The sequence below is a fragment of the Penicillium odoratum genome (assembly GCF_028828045.1).
Source record: "Penicillium odoratum strain IBT 22623 chromosome Unknown utg000003l_segment0_segment0, whole genome shotgun sequence".
NCBI lineage: Eukaryota > Fungi > Ascomycota > Eurotiomycetes > Eurotiales > Aspergillaceae > Penicillium > Penicillium odoratum.
Genome location: NW_026643145.1, coordinates 2,143,177 through 2,167,652, shown reverse-complemented (window position 1 = coordinate 2,167,652; position 24,476 = coordinate 2,143,177). Strand labels below are relative to the sequence as shown.

General features: G+C 49.4%; 11 protein-coding genes across 11 annotated transcripts; 6 read left to right on the top strand and 5 right to left on the bottom strand.

Moving 5' to 3' along the window:
* Positions 1 to 298: 298 nt before the first annotated feature.
* Positions 299 to 2,352, bottom strand: N7520_004063 (GTPase GUF1; the record flags this gene model as incomplete). Its single annotated transcript, XM_057137998.1, has 2 exons — positions 299 to 1,562; positions 1,619 to 2,352. The coding sequence occupies 2 exons, from the start codon at positions 2,350 to 2,352 to the stop codon at positions 299 to 301; spliced, it is 1,998 nt and encodes a 665-aa protein (XP_056998463.1).
* Positions 2,353 to 2,608: 256 nt separating this feature from the next.
* On the top strand, positions 2,609 to 3,720 carry N7520_004062 (spindle checkpoint protein MAD2; the record flags this gene model as incomplete). The annotated part of the gene is made up of 8 exons (XM_057137997.1): positions 2,609 to 2,657; positions 2,720 to 2,745; positions 2,799 to 2,824; positions 2,890 to 2,928; positions 2,983 to 3,011; positions 3,073 to 3,218; positions 3,277 to 3,350; positions 3,426 to 3,720. The coding sequence occupies 8 exons, from the start codon at positions 2,609 to 2,611 to the stop codon at positions 3,718 to 3,720; spliced, it is 684 nt and encodes a 227-aa protein (XP_056998462.1).
* A 134-nt stretch (positions 3,721 to 3,854) lies between these two features.
* Positions 3,855 to 4,848, bottom strand: N7520_004061 (DUF218 domain protein; the record flags this gene model as incomplete). The annotated part of the gene is made up of 4 exons (XM_057137996.1): positions 3,855 to 4,415; positions 4,471 to 4,522; positions 4,580 to 4,687; positions 4,745 to 4,848. The coding sequence occupies 4 exons, from the start codon at positions 4,846 to 4,848 to the stop codon at positions 3,855 to 3,857; spliced, it is 825 nt and encodes a 274-aa protein (XP_056998461.1).
* A 484-nt stretch (positions 4,849 to 5,332) lies between these two features.
* Positions 5,333 to 6,455, bottom strand: N7520_004060 (uncharacterized protein; the record flags this gene model as incomplete). Its single annotated transcript, XM_057137995.1, has 4 exons — positions 5,333 to 5,587; positions 5,652 to 5,810; positions 5,864 to 6,212; positions 6,280 to 6,455. The coding sequence occupies 4 exons, from the start codon at positions 6,453 to 6,455 to the stop codon at positions 5,333 to 5,335; spliced, it is 939 nt and encodes a 312-aa protein (XP_056998460.1).
* Positions 6,456 to 7,371: 916 nt separating this feature from the next.
* Positions 7,372 to 9,063, top strand: N7520_004059 (putative pathogenicity factor; the record flags this gene model as incomplete). The annotated part of the gene is made up of 1 exon (XM_057137994.1): positions 7,372 to 9,063. One exon carries the CDS (start codon positions 7,372 to 7,374, stop codon positions 9,061 to 9,063), a length of 1,692 nt encoding a protein of 563 aa, XP_056998459.1.
* Positions 9,064 to 9,750: 687 nt separating this feature from the next.
* On the bottom strand, positions 9,751 to 12,265 carry N7520_004058 (SNF1 family serine/threonine-protein kinase; the record flags this gene model as incomplete). The annotated part of the gene is made up of 3 exons (XM_057137993.1): positions 9,751 to 10,916; positions 10,976 to 11,808; positions 11,874 to 12,265. The coding sequence occupies 3 exons, from the start codon at positions 12,263 to 12,265 to the stop codon at positions 9,751 to 9,753; spliced, it is 2,391 nt and encodes a 796-aa protein (XP_056998458.1).
* A 2,469-nt stretch (positions 12,266 to 14,734) lies between these two features.
* Positions 14,735 to 15,187, top strand: N7520_004057 (uncharacterized protein; the record flags this gene model as incomplete). Its single annotated transcript, XM_057137992.1, has 1 exon — positions 14,735 to 15,187. The coding sequence occupies one exon, from the start codon at positions 14,735 to 14,737 to the stop codon at positions 15,185 to 15,187; it is 453 nt and encodes a 150-aa protein (XP_056998457.1).
* Positions 15,188 to 16,140: 953 nt separating this feature from the next.
* Positions 16,141 to 16,699, top strand: N7520_004056 (uncharacterized protein; the record flags this gene model as incomplete). The annotated part of the gene is made up of 2 exons (XM_057137991.1): positions 16,141 to 16,368; positions 16,619 to 16,699. The coding sequence occupies 2 exons, from the start codon at positions 16,141 to 16,143 to the stop codon at positions 16,697 to 16,699; spliced, it is 309 nt and encodes a 102-aa protein (XP_056998456.1).
* Positions 16,700 to 16,863: 164 nt separating this feature from the next.
* Positions 16,864 to 18,489, bottom strand: N7520_004055 (snoRNA-binding rRNA-processing protein UTP15; the record flags this gene model as incomplete). The annotated part of the gene is made up of 1 exon (XM_057137990.1): positions 16,864 to 18,489. The coding sequence occupies one exon, from the start codon at positions 18,487 to 18,489 to the stop codon at positions 16,864 to 16,866; it is 1,626 nt and encodes a 541-aa protein (XP_056998455.1).
* Positions 18,490 to 19,940: 1,451 nt separating this feature from the next.
* Positions 19,941 to 22,639, top strand: N7520_004054 (uncharacterized protein; the record flags this gene model as incomplete). Its single annotated transcript, XM_057137989.1, has 2 exons — positions 19,941 to 20,158; positions 20,218 to 22,639. The coding sequence occupies 2 exons, from the start codon at positions 19,941 to 19,943 to the stop codon at positions 22,637 to 22,639; spliced, it is 2,640 nt and encodes an 879-aa protein (XP_056998454.1).
* A 563-nt stretch (positions 22,640 to 23,202) lies between these two features.
* N7520_004053 (phytanoyl-CoA dioxygenase family protein) lies at positions 23,203 to 24,132 on the top strand (the record flags this gene model as incomplete). The annotated part of the gene is made up of 1 exon (XM_057137988.1): positions 23,203 to 24,132. The coding sequence occupies one exon, from the start codon at positions 23,203 to 23,205 to the stop codon at positions 24,130 to 24,132; it is 930 nt and encodes a 309-aa protein (XP_056998453.1).
* Between the last annotated feature and the right edge of the window lie 344 nt (positions 24,133 to 24,476).

Sequence of the window (24,476 nt, the reverse complement as noted above, 5' to 3'; positions counted from 1 at the left end):
TGAAGTATAATTGCATCCATCAATCACACCAAAATCTTAATTCTAACCATCCCTGGTAATTCCACAAACGGTCTCAAGGGTTTACAAGAAAGCTACCCTGTGTACTGAACAATGAAACTTTCTTTTAAAATCATCCACACGACAATCAATAAAAAAAGTCCCACTGGCTCCACAGAGTCTTAAGTTCCAAGTCAGCTTAGACTCCACGGTTCCCTAGCAGATTTATAAAGTTGCTGAGAATGACTGAATATTGTAAGATTTTGTCTTGTACAGGAATAATTGGTTCTAATATACAAAATTATTTTGACAAGAAGGCCTGGAATGCTTTGTGATCGATCACGACGTTTCCAACTGCACGGAGTCTTTTTCGGCCCTCTTTCTGTTTTTCTAACAGCTTTCGCCGCCGACTGACATCACTGGCATGCAATTTGGCCAAGACATCCTTGCGGTAAGGCTTGATGGTTTCACGGGCGATGATTTTCTTGCCAACAGCAGCCTGGATCACAATCTCGAACAGTTGTCGATCAACGTGCTCTTTGAACTTAGTGACCCACGTCCTTCCCTGGCGGCTGACCTGGCTCATATGCATGAGTCGCGACACAGCGTCAACGGGTACTTTGTTCACCAGAAGCTGGAGCTTGACAATATTTCCTGCTCGCCAGGCGGACTCTTCGTAATCCAAACTGGCATAACCCTTGGTGCCTCCTTTCAACTTTCCAAAGAAGTCATCCACAAGATGTGCCAAGGGAAGTTCGTATTTCATGATAACCTGGCTTGCGGTGAAGTATTCGATACTTTGCTGTTCGCCTCGATTGGCTTCGCAAAGCTCGATAACCTTTCCCAGGTACTCTTCAGGAAAGGTCAATGTTGCCAAGACATAGGGTTCTTGGACCTCAGCGACCTTGAGCCGTACGCTGTCGTCATCGGGAAACTTTGCCGGGTTGGTAATGATTTCCTCCGTGCCGTCTTTCCACACGACCTTGACTGGGACGGAAGGAGGTGTGATTATGATGCTGGCACCGTGTTCCTGACGCAGACGGTCTTCGAAAACAGAGCAGTGAAGGGTACCCAGGAAGCCCATGCGGAATCCAGCTCCCAAGGCCTCAGAAGACTCTTTTTGCGCCGTCACACTTCGGTCGTTCAACACAAGCTGGTTAATACTGTCATCCAAATGCTCGAAAAGATCAGCATTGACAGGATACACAGCTACAAAAACCATAGACTTCGGTTCTTCAAAACCAGGCAAAGCCTCGACTTGTTTCTCCTGGCCCACTCTAGCAAATGTGTCACCGATCTTAGCTTCCTTGCTTCGTTTCATCCCGGGGTTGAAATAGATGTATCCAACTTGGCCCGCACGGAGAACTGTTTGAGGTGTCTCCGTCGGGTACATGATTCCGACTTCACCGACATAGTACTTCAAGCCCGTGGCGAATGACACCACCTGCTGGCCAGCACGTACCTCGCCATCGAAAACGCGCACCAAAAGAATCACACCCTTATAAGAATCGTACCAAGAGTCGACCAGCAACATACGAAGGGGTTTCTCTGTGTCTCCAATGGGCCTATTGAACCGGGTTAGCATCAAACTATGTAACCACAAGTCCTGGTTTCTACGTACGCAGGAATCTTCTCAACGACCGTTGGAAGGATAGCCTCGATATTCAGTCCGGTCTTAGCTGATACCATGACGGTATTTTCGGTATCCAGCTCAAATGAGTTCCTCAACTGTTCCAGAGCCCGCTCTGGATCTGCCGATGGAAGATCAACCTTGTTAATGACAGGAATCAACTCAAGGCCTTGGGCGAAAGCCAAGTAAAAATTGGCCACTGTCTGTGCTTGAATGCCTTGACTGGCATCCACCAGCAGCAAAGCACCACCACAGCTGGCATAACTACGCGAGACTTCTGCACGAAAATCCACATGCCCTGGTGTATCCACCAAGTGCAGCAAGTAGTCTTCGCCCTTGTGCTTATAGATCATCGTACATGTCTGCGCTTTGACTGTGATTCCTCGTTCTCGTTCAACATCAAGCTTATCCAGAACCTGCTTGTTCTGTCCCGGTTGAATTGTGCCAGTGAGCTCCAGCAGCCGGTCGGAAAGGGTACTCTTTCCATGATCGACGTGCGCGACAATGCAAAAGTTTCGGTATCGGTCGAGGGGGATGGCAGCAATTCGTCGTTCGAGGTTTGTATCCGGGGAGCTAGAGGCAGATTTCGACCGAGCACTCCAGGTCGCAGAATTTGTGAAGGATCGTAGGGAATTATAGCGAAGTCCAGCCAGCGACTTGACACACGCAGCCGGAGGTTTCGGCGCTGCGCTCAGCCATCGGGCTACATGCAGACATCCTCGCATCGGGATTCGTACAGTAGCATGAACGAGGACAATCGCCTAGATATATTATTGCAGTTCAATTTATGCGACTCGGTCTGTCTTGGAATTGGCGGCCAATTTGAGGGAGACTTGGGGAGCGTAGGTAAAAAACGGTGCGGGTTGCGCGGGCGGTGACTGTGATCGCTGCGGTGACTATCGACTATCGGCATCAACAAGCCCTCCTCCCAGCTTTGTCTCCTACGCTTTTACCTCTCTTGATATTCAGACTCTTTTCAACATGCCTGAAGCTAAAGATAAGTCAAAGGTGCACAAGCTAGTTATCAAGGGTAGGGTATTCTGATTTACCATCCTTTTGTTGGATCAACAAGCTCACAAAGCCTTTGCGCAGGGTCGGCGAAGCTTATGGCTGAATTCGTGAGTGCTGTGCCTATGCCATAGGCAACTCTCCAATACTGACAACGATATAGTTTGAGTACTCGATTAATTCGATCTTGTGAGCCTCGGCCGAATTTCTGCGGGGATGTTGGTGGCGGACGCTTATTGAAACCAACATTGCAGATTCCAACGCGCTGTTTACCCTCCCGATGATTTCATAACGTAAGGTTAAATCCAACAATTTGCCAATGCATCCAGAAATCTGACCAACAATAGCGTGAAGAAATATGGCCTCAACATGCTCGGTTCGTGCCTTCGTTACATCCCTTCGATCCCCGCCGATATTCCATTCTAACCCCCCGAAAGTATCCGCGGACGACCAGGTGAAGGCATACATTAAGAAGATTATGTCACAACTGAACAAATGGATGGCTGGTGGAAAGATCTCAAAGCTCGTGGTTGTTATCACTGACCGGGACACTGGAGAGCATGTGGAACGATGGCAGTTTGACGTATGTACTGAAGGTCCCAGAGCTCTGTCTGCAGGCTCATCTGACGTGATGGATACAGATTGAGGTCTTTGGTAAATCATCAAAGAGCAAGACCGCTGGAAAAGTGGGTGACAAGGAGAATGCAGCTCCCGGGTAAGCTTTCGATCCCTAGCCTGGTACATTCCAGGTGGCTATTGCTAACTCGGCTTTTTTTTTTTTTTTTTGCAGTGCTGCTGGAGCCCCGAATCCCGAGCCTATTGTTGAGAAGACCGAGAAGGAGATTCAAGATGAGATCCAGGCTATCTTCCGCCAGATCACAGCTTCTGTTACCTTCCTTCCTGTCCTTGATGGAGACTGCACATTCAATGTTCTGGTTTATGCCGACGCTGATTCCGATGTTCCCGTGGAGTGGGGTGACAGTGATGCGAAGGAAATCAAGAACGCAGAGAAGGTTCAACTTCGTAGCTTCAGTACCAATAACCACAGAGTGGGTACCTTGGTCAGCTACCGGATGGCAGATTAAACATTCGGCTTATTATGAATATCCACGAGGGATGCTCTATGCATTGGCGTTTGGAGGGGATCAAGTTGATTTTTACATATCAAATTAGGAGATGTTATGCCTTAATGAATACTGCATTATGTCTATCATCATTATTATGCTAGACTGCCATAGTACCAGGGCAGTTCCTCCGTCCTTGTGAACCATTGGTTGCCCGTCCCGCCATCCCAGCAGACCAATTTCTCGACGACATCTTCAAGACCCGTATGTAAGAAGATTCCGCGCTCCATTCCTGGCTGCCAGCCTCTATTGTTGCGTTTGCCAGCCAAGTCCTCTCCAACTCCATAAAGATCTTGTCTCCAGAGCCCAATCCCTTTGCCTGATTCACCACGAATCAAGGATTCCAAGGGAGTGACTTCCTCTGGTGGATTGATACCAATCACAGAAACTTGGCCAACTCCTGCATCTGTGCAATGAACCTGAGGTAGTAATCCCACAGCAGGGAAATGACACTCCATAAACCGAGCTCTCTTGAACTCATGGGTCACGACAGTAACGCGTTGTGGGTAGATCCCTACGTGTAACCGGAAACGCAACATTGAAAAAAGCACATTTTGGTAGGAATCCGTAGCAAGATCCTCTGTAATAATTCTGGACCTGTCAATCTCAGAGACACTTGCCGGATCTTGGAAATAGTTGTTCTCTTCGCAGAGTTTCTGTGCGAATTTCAGAATGTCAGCCAGCTTTTGCTCAATAGACGAGTTAACTTACAAGGTATGATTGTCCCTCGCTGAGATATGTCCTTGGCTTCTTAGTTGGCCCCCTAAAAACAATTCATAAGCCATGCATTCGTCAGTGCAACATGGAGAGTAGTACTTACCCAGAGAAAACAAGCAGTGCATGAGGATCATCAGACAAGGCTTTCAGCCCAGCCTTAGCATGACTGATGAAAGTGGGTGTCTCTCCCTTCTGAAAAGGCTCAATGAACCTAGATGTTTTCAATAAGCATTTCATTATTTCATTGTGTTTATTAATCATAACTGACCATTCGTCTTCGGATAGTCCATGGTTTGGTCCTCCAGCATAAATAGCATGGCAGCAAACAATGACTAGATGCTTCACATGATGCAGCCTATGATCTTGCCCCATGACTTTGTATTTACAGGAGATCCAAGGCTGTGTATGTACTTAGTAGCGTGAAATGCCCACGTGCGTGTGCGCGTTGGACACCGCCCGCGCGACCACGTCAGATTTAAGAAATGGTCCGTGCTTCAGCATACCCGAAGGTACCCGAAGTATAAAATCGTTAGCGCGCTTTTCAATTTTAGATCGCACGACAAGTGTACCTCTACTACGTGCTAGCGTTTTAAAAGATTGAATAGCTACAGCAGACTCTAATGTATTATTATTACATTATCATGAGGCTCAAAAAGCAGATAAGAACATGCCTTTTACTAGTAGGGCCCTATCAATAGTTTTGAATAATCTTCATTTAGACTTGACCACTGTCTAGATGAGATAAACTGTCTCCAGTACATGTATCGTTTGGTAGTTGAGTAGCTAGCGTAAAGCCAGGAGAAGATCACTTGGAATATCTGAATCTGAAGCGCGACCAGTGGCACAAATTGGAAGATCAAGACCGAGATCCCGAAGGTGGCAAAGATGCGAAAGTCTCACGGCGTCTAGCCAGAGACAGTGAGAGCAATCTACCTCGCTCCTCCTCAAGCTCACTCTCGAAAATCAGGTCATGCGTGCCTTGGGGGGGAGAGCCGACGACAGTAGATGAAGAAGATGAGGAAGAATCAGACGAACTCGAAAGGGCCGGACTCGGGGGAGTGATCACCAGACGAATAGGCGGAGTACCGTTCCTGAGACTACGTATCGAGCCCTATTGATATATGTTAGGATCATTAATGAGCAGACACTCTTAGCAAGTAGACAGGTTTACATACCAGCGAATCTGGGCCCTCCAGCGAGTTGAGGTCGCTGAAAGAGGGCAACGGATGGCGAGGCAAGATCCCATGCCCTTGCTGCATCAGTTCGAACAGGTAACGGGAATTAGCTCTGCTTGATACTCGCAGTGTTCGGGGCTCATCTATCGTCAGAGGTCTCTGCCTAGAATTAGTGGTTTGTTTTCTTTCGAGAGTGAAACATGAGCACATACAATCGAGGAAGTAGGGGGATTCTGTAGAATTCCGTGAGTCTCCATTTGTCGTTGATCTAGCGTGCCGTATACAGATCGTGCCCTTTCCAGAGTTGCTCGACGCCTCGCCAATTCCGCACGCAACCAGGCTTTCACGCGTCTTTCTTGATCAGTTGTCATATTTGGCGAGGCTTGCCCCAGTGGCGAAACCGATAGTCTTTCCGTGAGTTCGTGTGCGAGAAAACCGGAAAAAGGCAACACAAGCATCTGGAAATTACGCCTCCATGACTGTACGAGAGGTAGGCGGGTTGCTTCAAATCTTGCCATTTGAGGACGAGTTCTGCGCTCGTTACCAGCATCGGGAACCCGACTAGCAACATCGGTCTGTGGGGACTTAGTAGGTGCAATATTAGTCAATAAGAAGTGATCAGTCTTACCAGCTCGCTGTTTCGAACTTGGCTGCTGCTTCGAACTTGGCTGCTGCTTCGAACTTGGCTGCTGCTTCGAACTTGGCTGCTGCTTCGAACTTGGCTGCTGCTTCGAACTTGGCTGCTGCTTCGAACTTGGCTGCTGCTTGGAAATTGGGCTGAAAGGCAACGAACTCTGGAACCATTGGGCTCGGGAAAGTCTTCTACACTTGCGGCGCGCACTCTGGCCTCCCTCTGTGCAAGAGCAAGGCGGGTTAATTCATATCTTGCCATTGGAGAAAGAGTTCTGCGTTCGCGACTAGCAGCGTGAACCCGACTAGCAACATCGGTCTGTGAGGGTTTATTAGCTGCAATGTTAGTCAATATGATGTCGTTGTCCTTCTTACCAGCTCACTGTTTTGGACTTGGCTTCTGCTTCGAACTTGGCTTGAACGGCCACGAATTCTGGGACCATTGGGTCCGGGACAGTCTTCTACGCTTGCAGGGACAAACGTGGTTGAAGCATGAGCAGGCCCACCGGATTCATCAGATGTAGTAGACATGTCGATGAGGGTTGCCTGATAAGCTGATATTGTCGACTGTGGGGACGTGGAGATCAGGGGAAGGGGAGTAAATAGTAAAGGTTAGGGGCCAGAACTTGGAGCGTGTTGGTGTAGAAAATAGATGTGGGAGGATAAAAATTCAACGCTTTTAAAGTTGGTATCAGAACATCCAGATTCGAATAAGCTTGAATCAGAACAATAACAGGCTGCCTAGCAATAGACCTTTGCTTCAGGGTCACCTATCAATGTCTGATAAAAGAAAAGAAAAGAAGGGTATAAATCACGTATACCTCAAGAGTCCAAGCAAACGACACGTAAAATTCTAGTGGGAGAAAGCCGGCAAAAAATCAGCATATAAAATCATCGCAAACTTACACTTTGACTTGATCCCATCCACCCACTTGAGCTTGCCAACTAGAACTTTGTCCCAATCTTTCAAGTCATCACAGAACATCCTCATCTCATCTATTTTGACATCCAGTCTAGTCCCTTTCAGCCAGGCTCCCTTGTCTGGCTTTTTGATGCGATGGAAACCTCTCCCTTTACTGCAAAGGAAACGATGCATTCATGCCTCGACAAATTTGAGGGTCCTGGTCTCAACCACAATCTAGAAGGTGCTCCAGGACCTTCCAACGTTCCATACGACAGAGTACTTCTGTCACCCGGAGGAAGTTTGAATGTCAATCTGGGTCTGAGGTCCGAATGGGCCGCATTTGACCAGGCTGACTGGGCAAACAGCCGACTCAAGCCACGTACCACTCTGGATCTTTACGATCAGGACGACAGTTGTTCTCAACGTGAGACTGTCCAGAAAGGCAAAGGCAAGGAGAAGGACTCGATGGGCACAGCAGGTAGTGACACCTTTCATTTGCCGCCTTTTGGTGTTTTCCCTGTGGAAGATGCTTCTGTTGAACCTGTTCCATATCTGCTCACCCGATACCTCGATAATAACTCCGAGTGCATGGAAGTCACACTGTTTTTTGAGGGTATGCTTTGGATGTCCAGAGAAAAGTCTCCTAACAGCGACACAGAATCGGATCCTGATTTCCTTCCTTCGCCCGGACCTAGTCAAGCCAAGCTTCACGAAGAGATCCAGACCTATGATCAAAGCGAAGACGACGGCAAGAACGATGGCGACGACGAGAACGACATTAACAATGCTGGGGAGTTTCTTAGTCCCGAGACCTACACGAATGCCGATGGGCACGTCTCACTCTTCGACTCCACCTGCGAGTTCTCCGTCCCATGCCACATGGGTCCCTCTCCAGATGGAAAGCACTACCGCAAGGTCGTGTCACACTTCTTCGGCCGCAACAAGGCTTCAACCAAGCTCTTTCCTGATGCTGTCTGGGTTCATTACTGCCGCAAGCACTATCAGCGAGCTCGTTACCGCGCTGATCAGTGGCCTTTCACCCAATGCGAGCTACTCCTTGAGTCTCTCACTCGCATGGAACAGTGGGATGGTGTGGAAAGTTTCGAGATCACACTCCGCCGCCGTGAAATAATTCGAGTCGAGGAGGAGGAGAAAGTCACTGATTCCAGCCCTGCTGGCAGCAGCAAAAAGGGAAAGGCTCCCGCTACTGCAGCGAAGAAGTCATCTTCTCGAAGCCTCGTCTCTGGCCGGAAGCTTCCACGGGCTGTTATTGCCCCTGTTCCTGAGTGGCTACGCGAATTTGTCGGGCATGGAAAATCTTTCGACGAGATTCGTGCCGTTGTCGAACGGATCCATCGCTACATGGCAGAAATGCGCGAGGAAGAAAAAGCTCAACTAGAGGCTCAGAACAACTCCGGTGAAGGCCCTAGTCGCAACGGCAAAAAGGGCAAGTGGCTTCCAACCAGAAATATCTCTCAGGATCACGAACGCGTGCAGGAGAGCCGTGCTAGGTTCCCGGATATCGAAATCCTGCCTACCTTTAAGCCATGGGTTCTTCAAGCTGCCCTGCGTCAGCGCGAACAGCGCGACACTGCGGTCGAGGAGGTTGACCAAGATGCGACTGAAGAGGATCCCGAAGCTCGAGACGAACAGTACAGTGATACTACTCAGATTGACCACGACAACGATGAGCATGGCCGAGAGGAAATGGGGATTGGCCGGACTGGGTTGAACCGTGGAAACTCTGCGAGTCAACGTCGTCGCAACGACAAATCTTTTGTCGCCATGGTGACTCGATCTGCCCCTCGCAAGCGGGTCCACGAAAGTCGTCAAAGTGAAGATCGCCACGGTAAACGTGCTAGACGTAGCCGTCTTTGATACTGGCCTTTTCACATATCATGCGAGGATTTCAACTCATCTGACCATGGAACTGATGAATCTTGGGTGAAATTTGAACGTCATTTGAAGTGTGGTCTGGGATATGAAAGAGGTTTGAAATGGATCGTGCGCTTTCGTTATGGTTGTGCTCAGATATGCACTAAAGCTCTTTAAGCAGCGACGAGATGCCTCATTTTTTGATGTCCAATCAGATGATGTGCACTCAAGCATGGATTTTCGTTTTTAATTTGTCCATTTGCGTACGGAGGCTCACAGAGCAACGACGATGCGCTTGTTTTCCATGTCAGTCATTAAAAGTTAAAGAAAACATATCCAAAAAAAATAGAAAATCAAATTGTTATTCTTATAACTTGGTCGGTGCCTCCATTCTGTAGTATGCATGTCTGGAAACCTATAAAAATGGCAGTACGTTTCACATGTAGATTTACGAAAAGTAGAGAGGCGGTGAAAGAGTAAAAGATATTTATGCAAATGGAAGAAATTCCATACATTGGAAAAGTATCAATCCAAGATTCGCTCATAAAGCACACGCAGTGTGTCCACTGTACAATATTTGGGAGGACAACCAAAGAGAATGGAATGAAAAGACATTAGGAAAAATTATGCAGGTGAGCATGGAAGATGTCATTTCAGTCGTTCGGGTCAATTTTCACCACAGATCAGAGTTTAACTGGCCACAGCCAGCTGAGCCACAAGGTCGGATGCGACATCTAAGAAAGGGTAGGGGCTGGTCACTTCTTTCTCTTTGTTCTTGAGGCGCTTGCTGATGGGGGTCCATTCTGTGTCACCTTGGGCACGGATCACATTCTGGTAGCCGTCGCATTTGAAATCAACCATGTAGTTGTTCTCCTCCAGCTGGTACAGCTGGATATCAACGAAGACCCAGACACCATGGGAAATACTCGGCAAACCGTTGTGTTGTGTGGCGGATGAGGGTGCAGAGGGTGCGCTGTTGTCCTTGTCTGATGTGGGAGACTTCACCTCCTTGTCCTCAAATGGAGTGGAGATGCCTGATATGTGGAAACGGCGACGCAGCTCTCCGAGGTCACTGCGGCTATTAAAGACACTGGTAGATGCTCCTGGGGCCTTGACTCCCTCTTTCAACAGACGTGCACGAATGAACCAAGGATCCTTGGGAATGTAGTAGTCTGATGGGAGGTCAGGGTATTTATTCTGGAGCGGCTTGGGTTTATCCGGGGAAGGTGTTGCGTCTGGCCCAATCTGAGTTCCTGACTCGACGGGCTGCACATCCCAAACACCCCCTTGAGCAGCAATTGCCCGATAAAGGTACAGCATGGCTTCATATGGCTGGTTCCGCGACCGAATACCAAACTGCCACTTGCGTGATCTCTTGGGAGGCTGCTGCGAAATTGGATGTCCAATAGGTGGTTCCAGGCGCAATTTATCGAGATCAATTATACTCCTAGCATGGGGCTTCAATGCTCGAACTGTAGCAGCTTGTTCTTCGGGAGAGAGCTCTCCATGTTGAGACCCAAGTCCCTCCGCTTCGTTCCGAGCAGCTTCTTTCCGACGCACTTCATCTACACGGGCCCTTTGCTCTCGGTCCCGTTGCTCCATGAGCTGTTCATGCACATATGGGAGGCTAGTTGGCAGAATTCGAACGTGGCTGGGACGAGGCTCTTCAAAAGAGTCAGAGTCCACTTGGGTCTCCTCTGTGCGGATACGACGCGAAATGCTTGCTTTCCGAGCAGCAACTGGGGCGGGTGGTGCTTGAGGTTTGGGTGCAGCGGTAGCTCGATCGACTTTGGGCTGTGCGGGTCCCTTAGGTTGCGGCAGTACGTTTGAAGCCATTAAATTATCTTCCGTGGGGGCTATGGCGACTTGGTTTAGAAATCTCCACGAATCAAAGGGCATGAAGGCGGGTACTCACAGTTGGTTTGCATCATTTCATTTTCAACCACGATCGAAAAAGCATCTTTAATTGCGCTGGGCTCTGGGTGTTTGAGCGCATCTTCAATGTCCTCACGGCCATATCCCATGCTTCGCTCGAGCTTCGACACAGCAATCTGGTGAACCTTGTGGTGCACAGGGACCGGCTTTCCAGGAGCAATTTTGTTGGCATCATTGGGCTTCCGTTCGATGCCGGGTGCAAGAAATTCATCTGACGGGGGTTCCAGATACTTGGGAATATTCTTGCTAAACCATGGGTCATCTCGAATCTCGGGGATGGTGATTCTGTGAACCGGGTGAACCTGGAGCATGGCCCGGATTAGTCTGGCAGCCCCGGGAGAGATGTAACTAGGAACATGGAAGTTGCCGGCGGCGATCTTCTTGAAGAGAGCAGGGATATAGTCGTCATCAAAGGGAAGACGGCCCACCAACAACACATAGAGAATCACACCGCAACTCCAGACATCCACCTCCGGGCCTGCATAGAGCTTTCCAGAAATAACCTCCGGCGCAGCGTAGTTCGGGCTACCACAGCTAGTCTTCAGGAAATTTCCATCTGTCATAATATTACTCAAACCGAAATCAGCGATTTTGACGTTTTTCTGGCTGTCGATGAGTAAGTTCTCGGGTTTGAGATCGCGGTGGACGATCTTGTGTCGGTGGCAGTATTCGACGGCACAAATAATCTGTTGGAAGAACTTGCGGGCTTCGTCATCGTTGCATTTGCCTTTTCGCACCAGGTAGTCAAACAATTCCCGTTCGGCGTACTCAAGAACCATCACAATATCGGTCTTCGTGGCGATAACGGTGTATCTAGCGGGGTAATCACCCGATCAGTCCAATGCACAACCAATTGAGATTTTCCGGGAATATCATACAGCTTGATAATATGAGGATGCCGAAGCAATTGAAGGTACTGAATCTCTCGTTCCACGCGACCGATCATGTCCCGGGACAGGAGCTTACGCCGGGAGATGATTTTGAGAGCAACCTGCCGGCCACTTGGCTGGTGAATGGCCAGCTTCACCTTTCCGAAGGATCCCTCACCTAGGATCTTGATCGTCTGGTATTGATCGAGGCGTTGCATGTCTCTCGTGGTTGCGGGAGACTGGGTGGCGCCCTCCGCTCTAGCGGTCGGGCGCGAAGGCGGCGGCATTGCCATGGCGGAGGGGTTGGAGCTGACCGACTTGCTGGTGCGGTCACGAGATTGTTCACGGTCGGAGGGAGCGAGGGGGATCGATAGATCTTCCTCATCGAAAGCGGCGGCCATGATGGAAGGACAACGTGACGTGATCGATTTTCTGGGTCGGGCCCAGCGGTCCGGGTTGCTGACTGTGCCGTGGTTTTCTTTCTTTTTTTTTTTGCCCTTAGAGCATCGCCAATCAGTCGGTCTCGAACCTCTCCACAATAGAGCCGAGGGTGGAGCGGAGACAGCTGGATTTTCTGTTCTCGAGGGGGCGGGGCGGCAATGGAGGGGTAAAGGATAGTTGCCAAGGGTTAGCCGAGATATGCGGTAGCCGATGCTCGTAAATGAAAAGTCCAAAGAAAGATGGATGAAGATGTGAAAGGATGCAACGAGTTCTGGGGGGAGGAAAAGTCTGGAGAGAGAAAAAAGCCGATGACGCTTACCGGTAGCTCTGACTGGGAGATTGGAAACTGGGGTCGGATCCATTATTCTGCCCAACCGAACAAGCTTCTTAAAATGGCTCAAGAAGTCCTGTGTATTCCAATCAAAATTATTCTAGACTTGCTCAATGATCCAGTGGCTTGGACTCGTATTTCTGTTTTCTCCCCAATTCTGGGAGCTGTTTCGCCATTTGTAAGATCGTGTGCAGCACCGACAGCAGAGCTCATATACCCCTAGAAGAGATTCCGTGGCCTAAAAAAGGTCACACTCAAACGCTTAATCCAGGACCAAAGGGTGCAATTATTGGCAATGGTCTAGATCACTGTCCGGTACCGCAATACAACCTCTCTATAGTCAGGGTCGCTTCAGTGCCTAGCAAAAATTTGGCTAGATTATTAGCCTCAAGCTTCCCAGAACCGCAATGCAAGTTTCATAGTCGGTTCTTCTCAATACTTTCAATGTTCCATAAGTATACAGCGATTATGACTTTCTTCGCTAGACCTTGAGATGTACCGTCATAACCGTAATAGTTGGAGAATCTCCACGGCGAGAGCAGCAGATTTCGTGACACGGGTTATCCATTGCAGAGCTTTATGGGCAGGTGGTATATCGAAGTTTCTCTGAGTTAAGTACTACCCTCATGTTTCCGTCTATCTAAGCTGTGGCTCCGTCTTTTAAATGCGGCCTACTAGATCCAATTATCTAGGCTCCGGAAAGATATGTTGTAATCGGATTTGAGCCATCCCCAAGAGACGATAAAATTCGTAGCCGATGAAAGGTCAAAGGGACTCCCGCACGGGGCTTTGAATTGTAAAGATTATTTGTGAACTACCGTCGCTAGTATGGAAAGACGCGAAGGAGATAAGGTAGACGGTACACATTTCACTGCACGTAGGACTCGGCATCTTCAAGTACGCCCTCGATGTCTTCACTTCCATTGAGCTATCGGTGACGGTATCTGAAGGTGCGTATAAAAATAATCTTGGAAGTACGGGTGTATGATATTCATTGGATTTGGGTTTGCTAGGTGACTAGGATCTAGATTTCATGACCACAATGAAGATACGAATGAGCTCGTGTCCCCTGTTAAGCCAGAGGCTGATATCATCCTCAACATGGCCTTGATTCATTCTCAAGTCTCACTGAACCTCGGTTGCAAGTAAATTTAGGGCTTGGCTCGATAGACCGGGGTTGTGGGCCGGTCGGGCGACTCGGGCCAGGGTTCAATCGACCCACAATCCCGAAAATCGGCCCGATCAACCCCACAATCCCGAGCCCTAAACTCGGACTTGGCTAGCGAAAGGTCCCGGTAAATCTTTGCCTGAGGGTCTGTTTTATCTTGCGCATAGGACTTAAAGTTAAAAGCAATACATTTAGCTTGTAGTAAGGCGGAAGTTCTATGGCATATTCCAGGGTGTTGGCTTCTCTCAATACGCTCGATATGATGAAGTACTAGTGTCTAGTAGTACATACTATATCCCTGTATCTCCTTTGGCGTCCATTGTCCTTTTGGCTATGGTACAAAGGCTTTTCTAAACCCTACAATGGCGAGTAAAGGTTCTTCTTCTAATTTTTCTCTTTTATTTTCTTTTCATCTTTCGTAGAATCCATGCTGAAGAAGCAAGTTAGATGAGAATGGTAATCCAACACAACTTCCTCTGGCCAGATGTGCTGCGCAGTGATAATTGGCTACATTTCATAGTCCCGGACTACTAAATTCTGGTCAGGAGTGTTCATGCTGTATTAAGGGCATGGACTATTTTCGCTCTGGTGTTATTTCAGTTGCCAATGGAGAGGGTGAAAAGTCATTGAGCGTGTTATTATTGTGGTTGGAAATACCAAGGCAGGGGTTTTCTCCATCGTAAGTGTCACCTTTCTCTGGATATTGATTTGTCTTACTCTCTCTCTCTCTCTCTCTCTCTCTCTCTCTCTCTCTGCATTCTTCACTTTCAACTTTTAACTGATAATAACACCGACAGGAAACATTCCCAGTATCCTCCTTTTATTCAACAAGAGATTGGTCGCCAAAAAATGGTGATGGGAATGGCCTCACAGCCCCCTGGAATTCAGCAAGTTGGTTACTTCTTAAATTCTGCGAATCAATACTAACAGATGAAGCCCACGGCTGCTGCTACGGCTACTCATTTACCAGCACCTGCCTCTGTCTACAATGGGCGTTATGACGGACGTTATTACAAATCCCCATTTCATAATCCATGCGTGCCGCTCTACGACGACCTCAGCTTAGTCTGCCGCGCCTTTGCAAGCTGCAACTTAACCTTCAAGTGTCCCAGAGTCGACCAAATATTCCTGCTCAATCACCTAAGGGAGATGGGCGAGTCTGAATTACAACGGGCGGAGGATGCCAATGTTGATTTCTCCAGCACACGCCTGCTTGTGGCTCGCAAAATTTACAGTGGCCGAGCCTGTGATGGGCGGTGGCTCACATCGTCTCTTGATGCTCCCGAGGTGGCAAATGTGTTCAACCACCCTGCTCATCGTCGGACCCTACGGGCATGCCCGGCATCGAGCGCGCCCAGAGCGACAAAAGCCGCCTCTTTCTGAGGCATCTCTATGACCCCGCTCTCGTCATCAAATACGACGGTACCTTCTCGACCGGGAAAGTGAAAGATCTGGACGACACGGTTCGTCAAGCCCTGCCGCCAATCACCTGGCCCCCTAAGCCGGCCAAATCCAAGCGAAAGAAAACGTCGGGCGTTACCATCGTCAAAGCCTGCATGACAACATGACGAAGTAGAGACGGAAGCCCTGACCGCCAAGATTCAGGCATAGAGCGCCAGGATCGATGTCCCGAACTCAGTAACATCATGCAGCCAATACTGGCTTCTTACATTGCGAAAATTGTACCTGGGAGCCGAGACAAATCTTCTTGCATACTACTTTCCAATCTCAGGGGACTACGGAATTGAAAGGGAACCGAATGTCCGACCGCGATCCCAGTCAGCCCAGATAAGGGCAAACGTTTGTGTAAGCACAATCAGTCAAAGCTCAATGTCCAAGGTGATCATGGTCGAGAACAAATGGGTCTCGAACTCAGCATCTGGAGTTCCACCGCCTAGTTGCTGGACTCTTGCAAAGTCTCAACTTTTGGGATACATGACATCCTGCCGTACCAATCAACCGACCTCCAAGACGCAGCAACCAAAACCCGCCAATCCTTGCGTCGCCTCAGCGAGGAAATCACCTACCTGGCAGAGGAAGACGGCATTTCTCCTCAAGCGTCCGACACTTTGTACGCAATCAGTGAAGACGTGGCTGGAGTGGCTAACACCGTATGAGTACCGTATGAGTATTGCGCACCGTGCGCGGTGCAGGTTTTCCGAGCTTTAGTCGCTGGGGAACTGGGTGCTCATTCGGAGCACTCTCTTCAACTATTTCGCTGGAAATAAGATTGGTGAGCTACTTCAGGCTTTTTTCGCAATTACCAAAGCATACTGCGATATCAAGACGAACCTAATTGCCGATGATGTTTTTTGGCACGCGATGCTGCACTGCTCATGAAAAATGACGAGGACTATCGCGCCATGATGATCAAATTCGATGACGCTATCGCAGATTGCAATACGGCCGATCGTGATTCAGCCGATCTGGACCCTCGAGGCGCGGCAATTGTGCAATTCCTTCTCTGCAGTTTCAAATTGCCAATGATGCAGAAGCAACAAGCGATCATTGAGGACATGGCCACTTTCCTGTCTACGCACAAGCTACATCAAGCAGGAGACGGGGTAAGCCTTACTTCCGAGTATGCTCAACGAGTATTGGCCCCTAATGCACGGATGTTGGGGGGACAGCTAGACAGAGGTGACGAGCGAGTCACCAGGCTATGGCCCATATAGAACGAAGAGAGTAGGCGCGAAGCGGGTTTTGTGATAAATTGGAACGAAAGCTTTACTGATTGAAGGCAAAGGGATTCCCCTTACTGTCTGTACTTGAGTTTTGTTTTGTGATTGCGTCTTGTTTTGTGCCTTTTTGCAGTGCGGCGAGGACGCCGCTGATTTTCAAAAAGGGGGCACTGTTACGGATCCTCTTGACCTGTGGAAGGAAAGTTTCGAGTAGATATGGTGTGCCATGTTCAGTCACAAAGGAAAAGAAATTTCCAACAGACGCAAGGACACTGAAAATGATACTTTTATTTCTATGCAAATCTGTACAACCGATAGCCCGCCAATACACCGACGAATGGTAAATCCAGCCGAAACTCCAAATTCATATTATAAGCATCATGCCTTCAACATGTCCAGGGCACCCTTTAGCTGATATGCGTTCTGCGCCATCTCAACCTCATCACGCACGCGGTAGTGCAACCGGTCCACCAATTTATCAACCTGGGCTGACTGGCCAAGGTTAGCCGAGTAGATATCCAGCAAGTTCATGGCAACTTCAACACAGAGATCGACAAGGCGAGGCTCACGAATGTGCTTGTAAACCCATGACAAGACTGGCTGAAGTGAGACCTCGTCACGGTCTTTGAGCGCAGCGCGTAAAGCCGAACGGTGGCGCAGTGCAGTGAATAAAGTGAGTTGTGCTGTCTTTTCGGGGCCACTGAGGACTTGATCCAAGGCAGCGGCGTATCGGCCCTTGCGCAAATCAAGCTCCCAGGTCTGTTCCCGCTTCCTCTTCTTGCTGTCCTGGCCCTCGATCACAATTTCGACGCCTTCTCCAATGAAATCACGGCCACGCAGCCGCTTCTCCCAGCCTGAGCCCTGAAGCTTCTTCTTCTTTGCCACTTGGCGATCGTGTTCCTCTAACTTACCCTCGAGCAGGGCCTGCATCTCCTTCTGGCGCTCACGATCCTTGACCTTTTGTTGACCAGATAGCCGGGTCTTGACAGAAAGGAGACCCGACTGCATACCGACAGCGATGTGCTTGTCCTCGTAAGCCAGACCGGAGGTGATAACGCGCAGAGATAAGATGGGGGATGGGTATTTAGAACCGGAGACAGCGTTCCAGCCAGTCGTCTCAAAGACCTTAAGGTGTCCATCCAAAGCACCACTGATAAGACGCTCCCCGTTGGACGCCAATGCAAGCGAGGTGACTGTCTTCTGGTGATTTTGGATCATGTGCAATGGCTTACCAGCCACGATATCCAGCACCGCAATCTTGTTATCAGCAGCAGCCAGAACGGTAGTGCCCGCCGGCATGGGCAGAACAGTCTCAATAGGGGCGGCCATCTTAAAGGTCATAGCCGCACGCCTCTGCACACGAGGATCCCAGATGCGAACTGTGCGATCATAGGAACCAGACACCAGCAATCCAGATGAGGCCATTGCGCCGGGCATGAAGGCACCACTGCGCACGTAATCGGTGTGTCCGACAAAGGTTCGCTGGCTGGTCTCGGCAGGCAGATCCCACAAGCGCACTGTCCGGTCGTCACTGCAGGTGAAAAGGGTCGTAGCGTCGCTAGGCGAGAACTTGCTCACCCAAACAGGCTGCTTGTGGTCTCTCCATGTCTTCAAAATGGCGCGGGATTTGACATCGAATACCTGGACCGTGCCTGTATCGTCACCGGTCACCAATACACGGCCATCGGGTCGCACATCTGTACCGCGTACTGTATCATCGAAGCGAGTGATGGTTCGCAGCAGTTTGCGAGTGTGAATCGAGTAGATCTGAACTCGGGCACCGGTGGTCACGGTGAAGATGTCCGGTGGCTGTGACAGGGAAGAGAAGACTGCAGAAGACGATGGAGCAGAGGGCTGAGTGATGAGACTGATAGGGCCATTGGCAGGCGACGGAATGAGGAGAGGGTTCTTGAAGGTGCGCCAGTATTGTTGCTCTGGTGTTAGGCGGGTGGATGGTAGCGAGGCGAGCTTCACCTGCTGCAAAGGCAAGACGGGAGCCGCCATGGTGAGCTATGTTACTCAATCACCGATTGAAAGTAGGACTTAATCTAGTAAAAGATAGCAGAGAAAGTATCCAAACGCGAAACTCGTGGCAGCGTGATCAAGAAGGTTTGATCTTTTTTCTGCCGATCAAAAAAGTTCATCCTGATCGGGAATGGCGGCGGTATCAAGCGACACCTGAGGCATCAACATCGATAATCTAAGGCATTAAGGCAGTCAGGCATCGAACATCGCGAACTGCAACCTTCCAAGGAACAAGTTGCGGAGATTTTTAGATACGTCATGGTCGCTTCCCATGGTTGACACATTCCATGCATCCGATGATATTCCTTTCATCAAAGTTGACGATCGAAAGGATTTTTGGTTTAGTATTTATCCTGTATAATAAACAACTTATCTTACAATGCATCGATATCGTCGTAGCCGATCGAGATATTCCCCTGTGATGTGTATATGTATCTTTCAGGCTCCTATTTAAATATATTTATATATCTATCCGCTTCAAATGGAGTCTAAAAGACTTCATTCAAGTATTAATAGAAATCAGCCTCGGGTGCGGAACCCGAATAATGGGGGCTTCCATAAACGGGGCTGTGAAGCAGGCAGCGACCAAAGAAGCACGGGATTGACAAGAATATTATCGATGGTTGTATAGTCTAGATCTGTCTCGCCTAGAATTAGCATACAGAGTACCTAGATATTCTTCTGCATAGGATCATTGGGGTATGGCAGCAATTGCGGTCACGCCCAAGCCAATATGTTTTGCCTGTCGCCATAGCAATCCACGATCAAGTGGGGTTGGCTTACATATGCATCTGTTCAAGCTTAAGAGTGGGGACGCTTGACAGCTGCGAGGCCTCGCAATTGAAACAAATTGAAACCGGATTCACTAATAACGCTATTGAAAAGATGACGATCACTGCAGGCCTGTCGCCAATCGTTGCACTTCCTGCCAACCTGCTACCCCTGTCCGCGTCGGAATGTATTGATCGGTGGAGCGAGGTGGCTGGGGGTTGATCAGAGCTGACGATGGTACTCCACTTGGAGTTTGGACTTTGAGACCGGGTTGGATGAGAGTAGAGTGAGAAATGGATATTTAATCTAAATCTCGTCTACTGTGATGACGAAATCCAGGAAGTAGTATTCCGAAGGTCGCGTTGCGTATACTTAGATGCAATGGAATCGATAAGGATTGTTTTTTATCAGTGTAATTTAAATCTGGTTCGGTATTGTCACATCGCTTGGATCGACCACATTTAAAACGGCTGATTCAGGGGTTACGCCCAATCAGATTCAAGAATGATCCGCCCCCAGCCACCAGCAATACTGTCTCTGACATTCCAGAAAAGCGGGCCCTTTTATCATCGATGAATTCCCCTCTCTTGGTCGATCATCTTTTTCTTCTTCTTTGCCATATCTCATGTTTTAACACGATATTTTGATATCATTGAACCATGGCAAAACTATTCAAGGGTAGTCATGCCGCTGGCATCTTTGCCGACATGTCTGTTGATGGACCCCAAATTGGCACTTTGGTGGCCATTATCGACCGCGCAAAGAATCTACCTAATCGCAAGACTATGGGAAAACAGAACCCCTATTGTGCTGCACGGCTGGGAAAGGAAGCCAAGAAAACTCCAACAGATATGCGCGGTGGACAAACACCTAGATGGTAAGCAAATAATAATGCATATGTGATGTTTGCAAGTAAATCAACTAATGTAAACACAGGGACCATGAACTCCGTTTCACAGTTCACCAATCTCCTGACTACTACAAACTCAAGGTTTCCGTGTTCAACGACGACAAAAAGACTGATCTGATAGGAGAAACTTGGATTGACCTGAACAACCTCATTATCCCTGGAGGCAGCCAGGATGACCACTGGCACCCACTGCAGTCGCGGGGCAAATACTCTGGCGAAGTTCGAATCGAGATGACATACTACGATACCCGACAACAGGATGAGGCAGTGATTGAGAAGCGAAAAGAAGCAGCGGATAGAGTTCAGGGCAAACCAGCAGCCATGACATCAACACCATCATCAACATCAACATCAAGCTCTGGCTTATCCGGTCCAAGGCAACCGAACACTGTAAAGCGACGACCACTGCCCACTGATCCAACAGGAGTAGCTCCTCCTAGACCATCTGTTCAAGAGCAGCCTCAGTCAGCCCCTTCATTGCACCACCCAATGCCTTCACGAACCATCCGGGAACAAGTTCAAAGCATGCCCACAGCTCCTGTTCCTGAGCCCGCACAGCCTTACCCCCAGAGACACCATTCAGAGCCTACATATGAGCCACATTATACTTCATCCCAATCTCGGACATACGATGCTCCTGATACCTATCAACGTGAATGGGAAGCGCCAGCCTCGGCACAAGTTCTCCCACCGGCGGGCATGATGAGGCATAACCCCACCCATGAACCGATGTATACCAGTCATGAGAACCCAGAGCCTGTATATGACTCGCGTCCACAGCAGCAGCCTCGCAGCCACTCTGACTTTGACCACTATCCCCCTCGAGAGTACCGCTCTGTATCACAAGAGCCAGCATTCGACACCGACATGCGCGGCAGGGCTCTTTATGAGCCCGCTAGACAGGGAGAGGAGATCTACAGTCCTCTATCGCCTCAGTATATCGCACCACCCTTGTCGTTTGGGCCGGTGTCAACATTCACACCACGTCAGTCCGCATACGCTGATGAGCCGGCACCTCTGAGTTATTCACGGCCGAGTTCATCATCAGGGCCAGCAGACGATCCTCGCTACCAGCCGCATGATATTCGATCATTACAACCCATGCGTCGCGAGGTTTATCATCCCGAGTACGCCACCATGCAGCCACGCGTGGAAGATGAGGATGAGGATGGGCCACCTCCACCGCCCCCGGTTCATCGGTCTCGGATGGCACAGCACGCACAACCAGTACAACATGTACAGCCGATGCAGCCAGCCGCCCCACCAGTCAGAGAGCATGCATCCTCATACCAGCCATACATACCAGGTCACTCTAACACTACGCCCCCCGTTCCCACCAGTCTCGTCGCTGGATACGAACCCGAAGAATTCCCTAATTATGATGACCGAAGCGGCCGTAGAAAAAGCGCTCTCTTCGACGATGAAATGATGATTTCTCACCCACCAGGACCGGGCGCCCTCGTGCCTGTTTCCAAATCTGCGCAAGCACCACCTGTCCCTTACGAATCTCCCATCTACCCTCTCCGTACCTCTCCACGGCCTATAGACGAGCGGCCGACCTCCAGCCGCGGTGGATCCACGGACATGCGAATGGTGACACGAAAATCCGTCAGCCCCCGACCTTCAATCTCAAGTGACCGTGAACGCCCCTCTTCGACCCCATTCTCGCCTGACTCATACAACCTAATCAACCCGAATGCTGCGCGTTCTGCCACTAACAGAGATCCTACGCCTGCATACGACTCGCCAGCTCAAGCCAGGGATGCAGTACTTCGCGCAGAAATGGAACCCATCCGGGACCTTAGCCAGCCTATCATCGGGGATGATGGCCGAGAGATCGATCCATCAGATCATCTTCCCACGGACACTTGGGCTCCAGAGCCAGAACGGAAGAACCGCAAACCAGAAGTCATCATTCGCTTCAAGCATTCGCCTCGAGACCGGCCCACTTCCCGCGGCAATGATACCACTTCAAGCAGCACTGGACCACCTCGCGTGGGTTTCAGGACGGAGACTACTTCATACAACTCCGATCGTAAGCGGTACACACCGAGTCATTCCCAGCCCAGTCCTGAACCCGTGGGAACACCGCAGCGAGGCTATGATAACTATGGAGGTAGTTACACACAACCCCGAGGCTACAGCACACCGACATCCACTGAACGGCCCCGCTCCTCTCGTGGCTCCGTTTCACCATCTCCTGGTTCTCGCTCCCCATTGTACGACTACAGCCCCGGTCCACCAATCCCTAACAAGGTCCCAATTGCCCAGGGCTCACCAAGTTACCCCGTGGCTGCCAGCAATACCAGCAGCGGGAACCCTGGCATGGATGCCTTAAGTCGGGAATTGAAGAGCATTGAGATCGGCTCAGCCAGTTGTAGCCCGAGTCGTGCTGTTCGGAGATACGCACCACCTCGTCAGTCAGCATCAATCGGGTATGCTAGTTAAAAGAGATTGTACTTTGATGATATATGTGCGGCTACGTCTTTTCCTGTGTTGACACTTTTTTTTCCCTGATACTGATGTTCATGATCTGGAATTAGCATTTGATTATCGTTGAATATCCGGCATGGCGGCGTTATGATTTGTTTTTGCTTCTCGTTTCTATCATGTTTTTCCATACACCTTTGGCCCAACGATGGCTTCGAATATGATCGATCCCTGGGTGTTGACCCACTCGCTTAATACTTATCCCTGTCATTTAGCGCTTAACTTAGTCGTAGGCGATGGCTTCAATTAGGACAAGATAGCCGACGCTGTTAGCCGACATGACAAGAACTAGTTTGTCATAATTTAGCTTATCAAAACCATATAACCAGATCTTAACTGCCGTTGATCGGCAATCCGGCCCTCCGTAGTTCCTCCGTAGGCAATCTCCGCCGCAATGAGGGGACACGACCAATCCCGCAGCAGATCAATATCGCTTATCAAATTTCCCCGCCTTTTATAACTTACAAACGCCCAACAAGTCGCAACTCATCTAAAAAAAAAAAAAACACAGCCAAACCAAAATGTCCGGCCTCACAGACGCCCAAGTGGCCTTCTTCCACGAAAACGGCTACCTTGTCATCCCAGACTACCTCAGTCCAACAGAAATAACCTCTGTCCTAACCGAAGCCGACACCCTCCTCAACAACTTCGACCTAGACACCCACCCCCTCACCCAATTCACCACCGGTGATGATGATACAACCGACCACGTAGGCGACGACTACTTCCTTAACTCCGGCGACAAAATCCGCTTCTTCTTCGAGACAGATGCCTTCAGCAAGGAACCCGACCCAGTCACGGGCCGCGCAGCCCTCCTCAAACCCAAGAACCTAGCTGTGAACAAAATCGGCCATTCACTCCACACCCTCTCCCCGGCATTCAAGTCGATCTCTCTGAACGAGCGCAACGCATCCATCGCACGCTCACTGGGCTTCGTCGATCCCCGCGTTCTGCAAAGCATGCTCATCTGCAAACAGCCCTCTATCGGCGGTGCAGTTCCCTCGCACCAGGATTCAGAGTTTCTGTACACGGACCCGCCCTCTGCAGTGGGGTGGTGGTATGCGCTGCAGGATGCGGGACCGGGTAATGGAACACTGGCTATGAGCAAGGGATCGCACAAGGGTGCGAATGGAGGACATATTAAGAGGCGGTTTGTGCGGAAGACGACTGGGTCTGGAACGGAGTTTATTGAGAATGAGGGACCTGCTTTGCCGAAGGGGATGGAGGAGGAGAAGGTCTCTGAGCCTTCGGAGTTCGAGGTTTTGGAGATTAAGGCTGGTTCTTTGGTGCTTATTCATGGGAATGTGCTGCATAAGAGTGAGAAGAACACTAGTGCGCGGAGTCGGTACGCGTATACCTTCCATGTTATTGAGGGGGCAGAGGGGTGGAAGTATGATGAGCGGAATTGGTTGCAGCCGCCGGAAGGTGGGTTTTCGAAGCTGTATCAGTGAACATTAGAGGTTATTCAAGTTCTGGAACTTAATTGAATGTACATGAGTGATGAGTCAAGGTATTTACATATGTATTTGTTGAAAGTTATCATTGAAATGCCATAAGTATTCATATATCCTTGCCAGATAATATGGTGTAAACAGTGACGATGGAACAACCACGATTTGTGGTCCTCTATCGAGAAATCGTGCTGTTTTCATATAAATATTCCATTGTAGGGTATCGAAAAAATAATATGCTGGACAGAAACATGTCGAAACACTCGAATGAATCTCATGACAAAATACTTACGATCTACTCGCTACAAAGGTCGGACAAATAATGAAAGGAGTGATTGCATTCT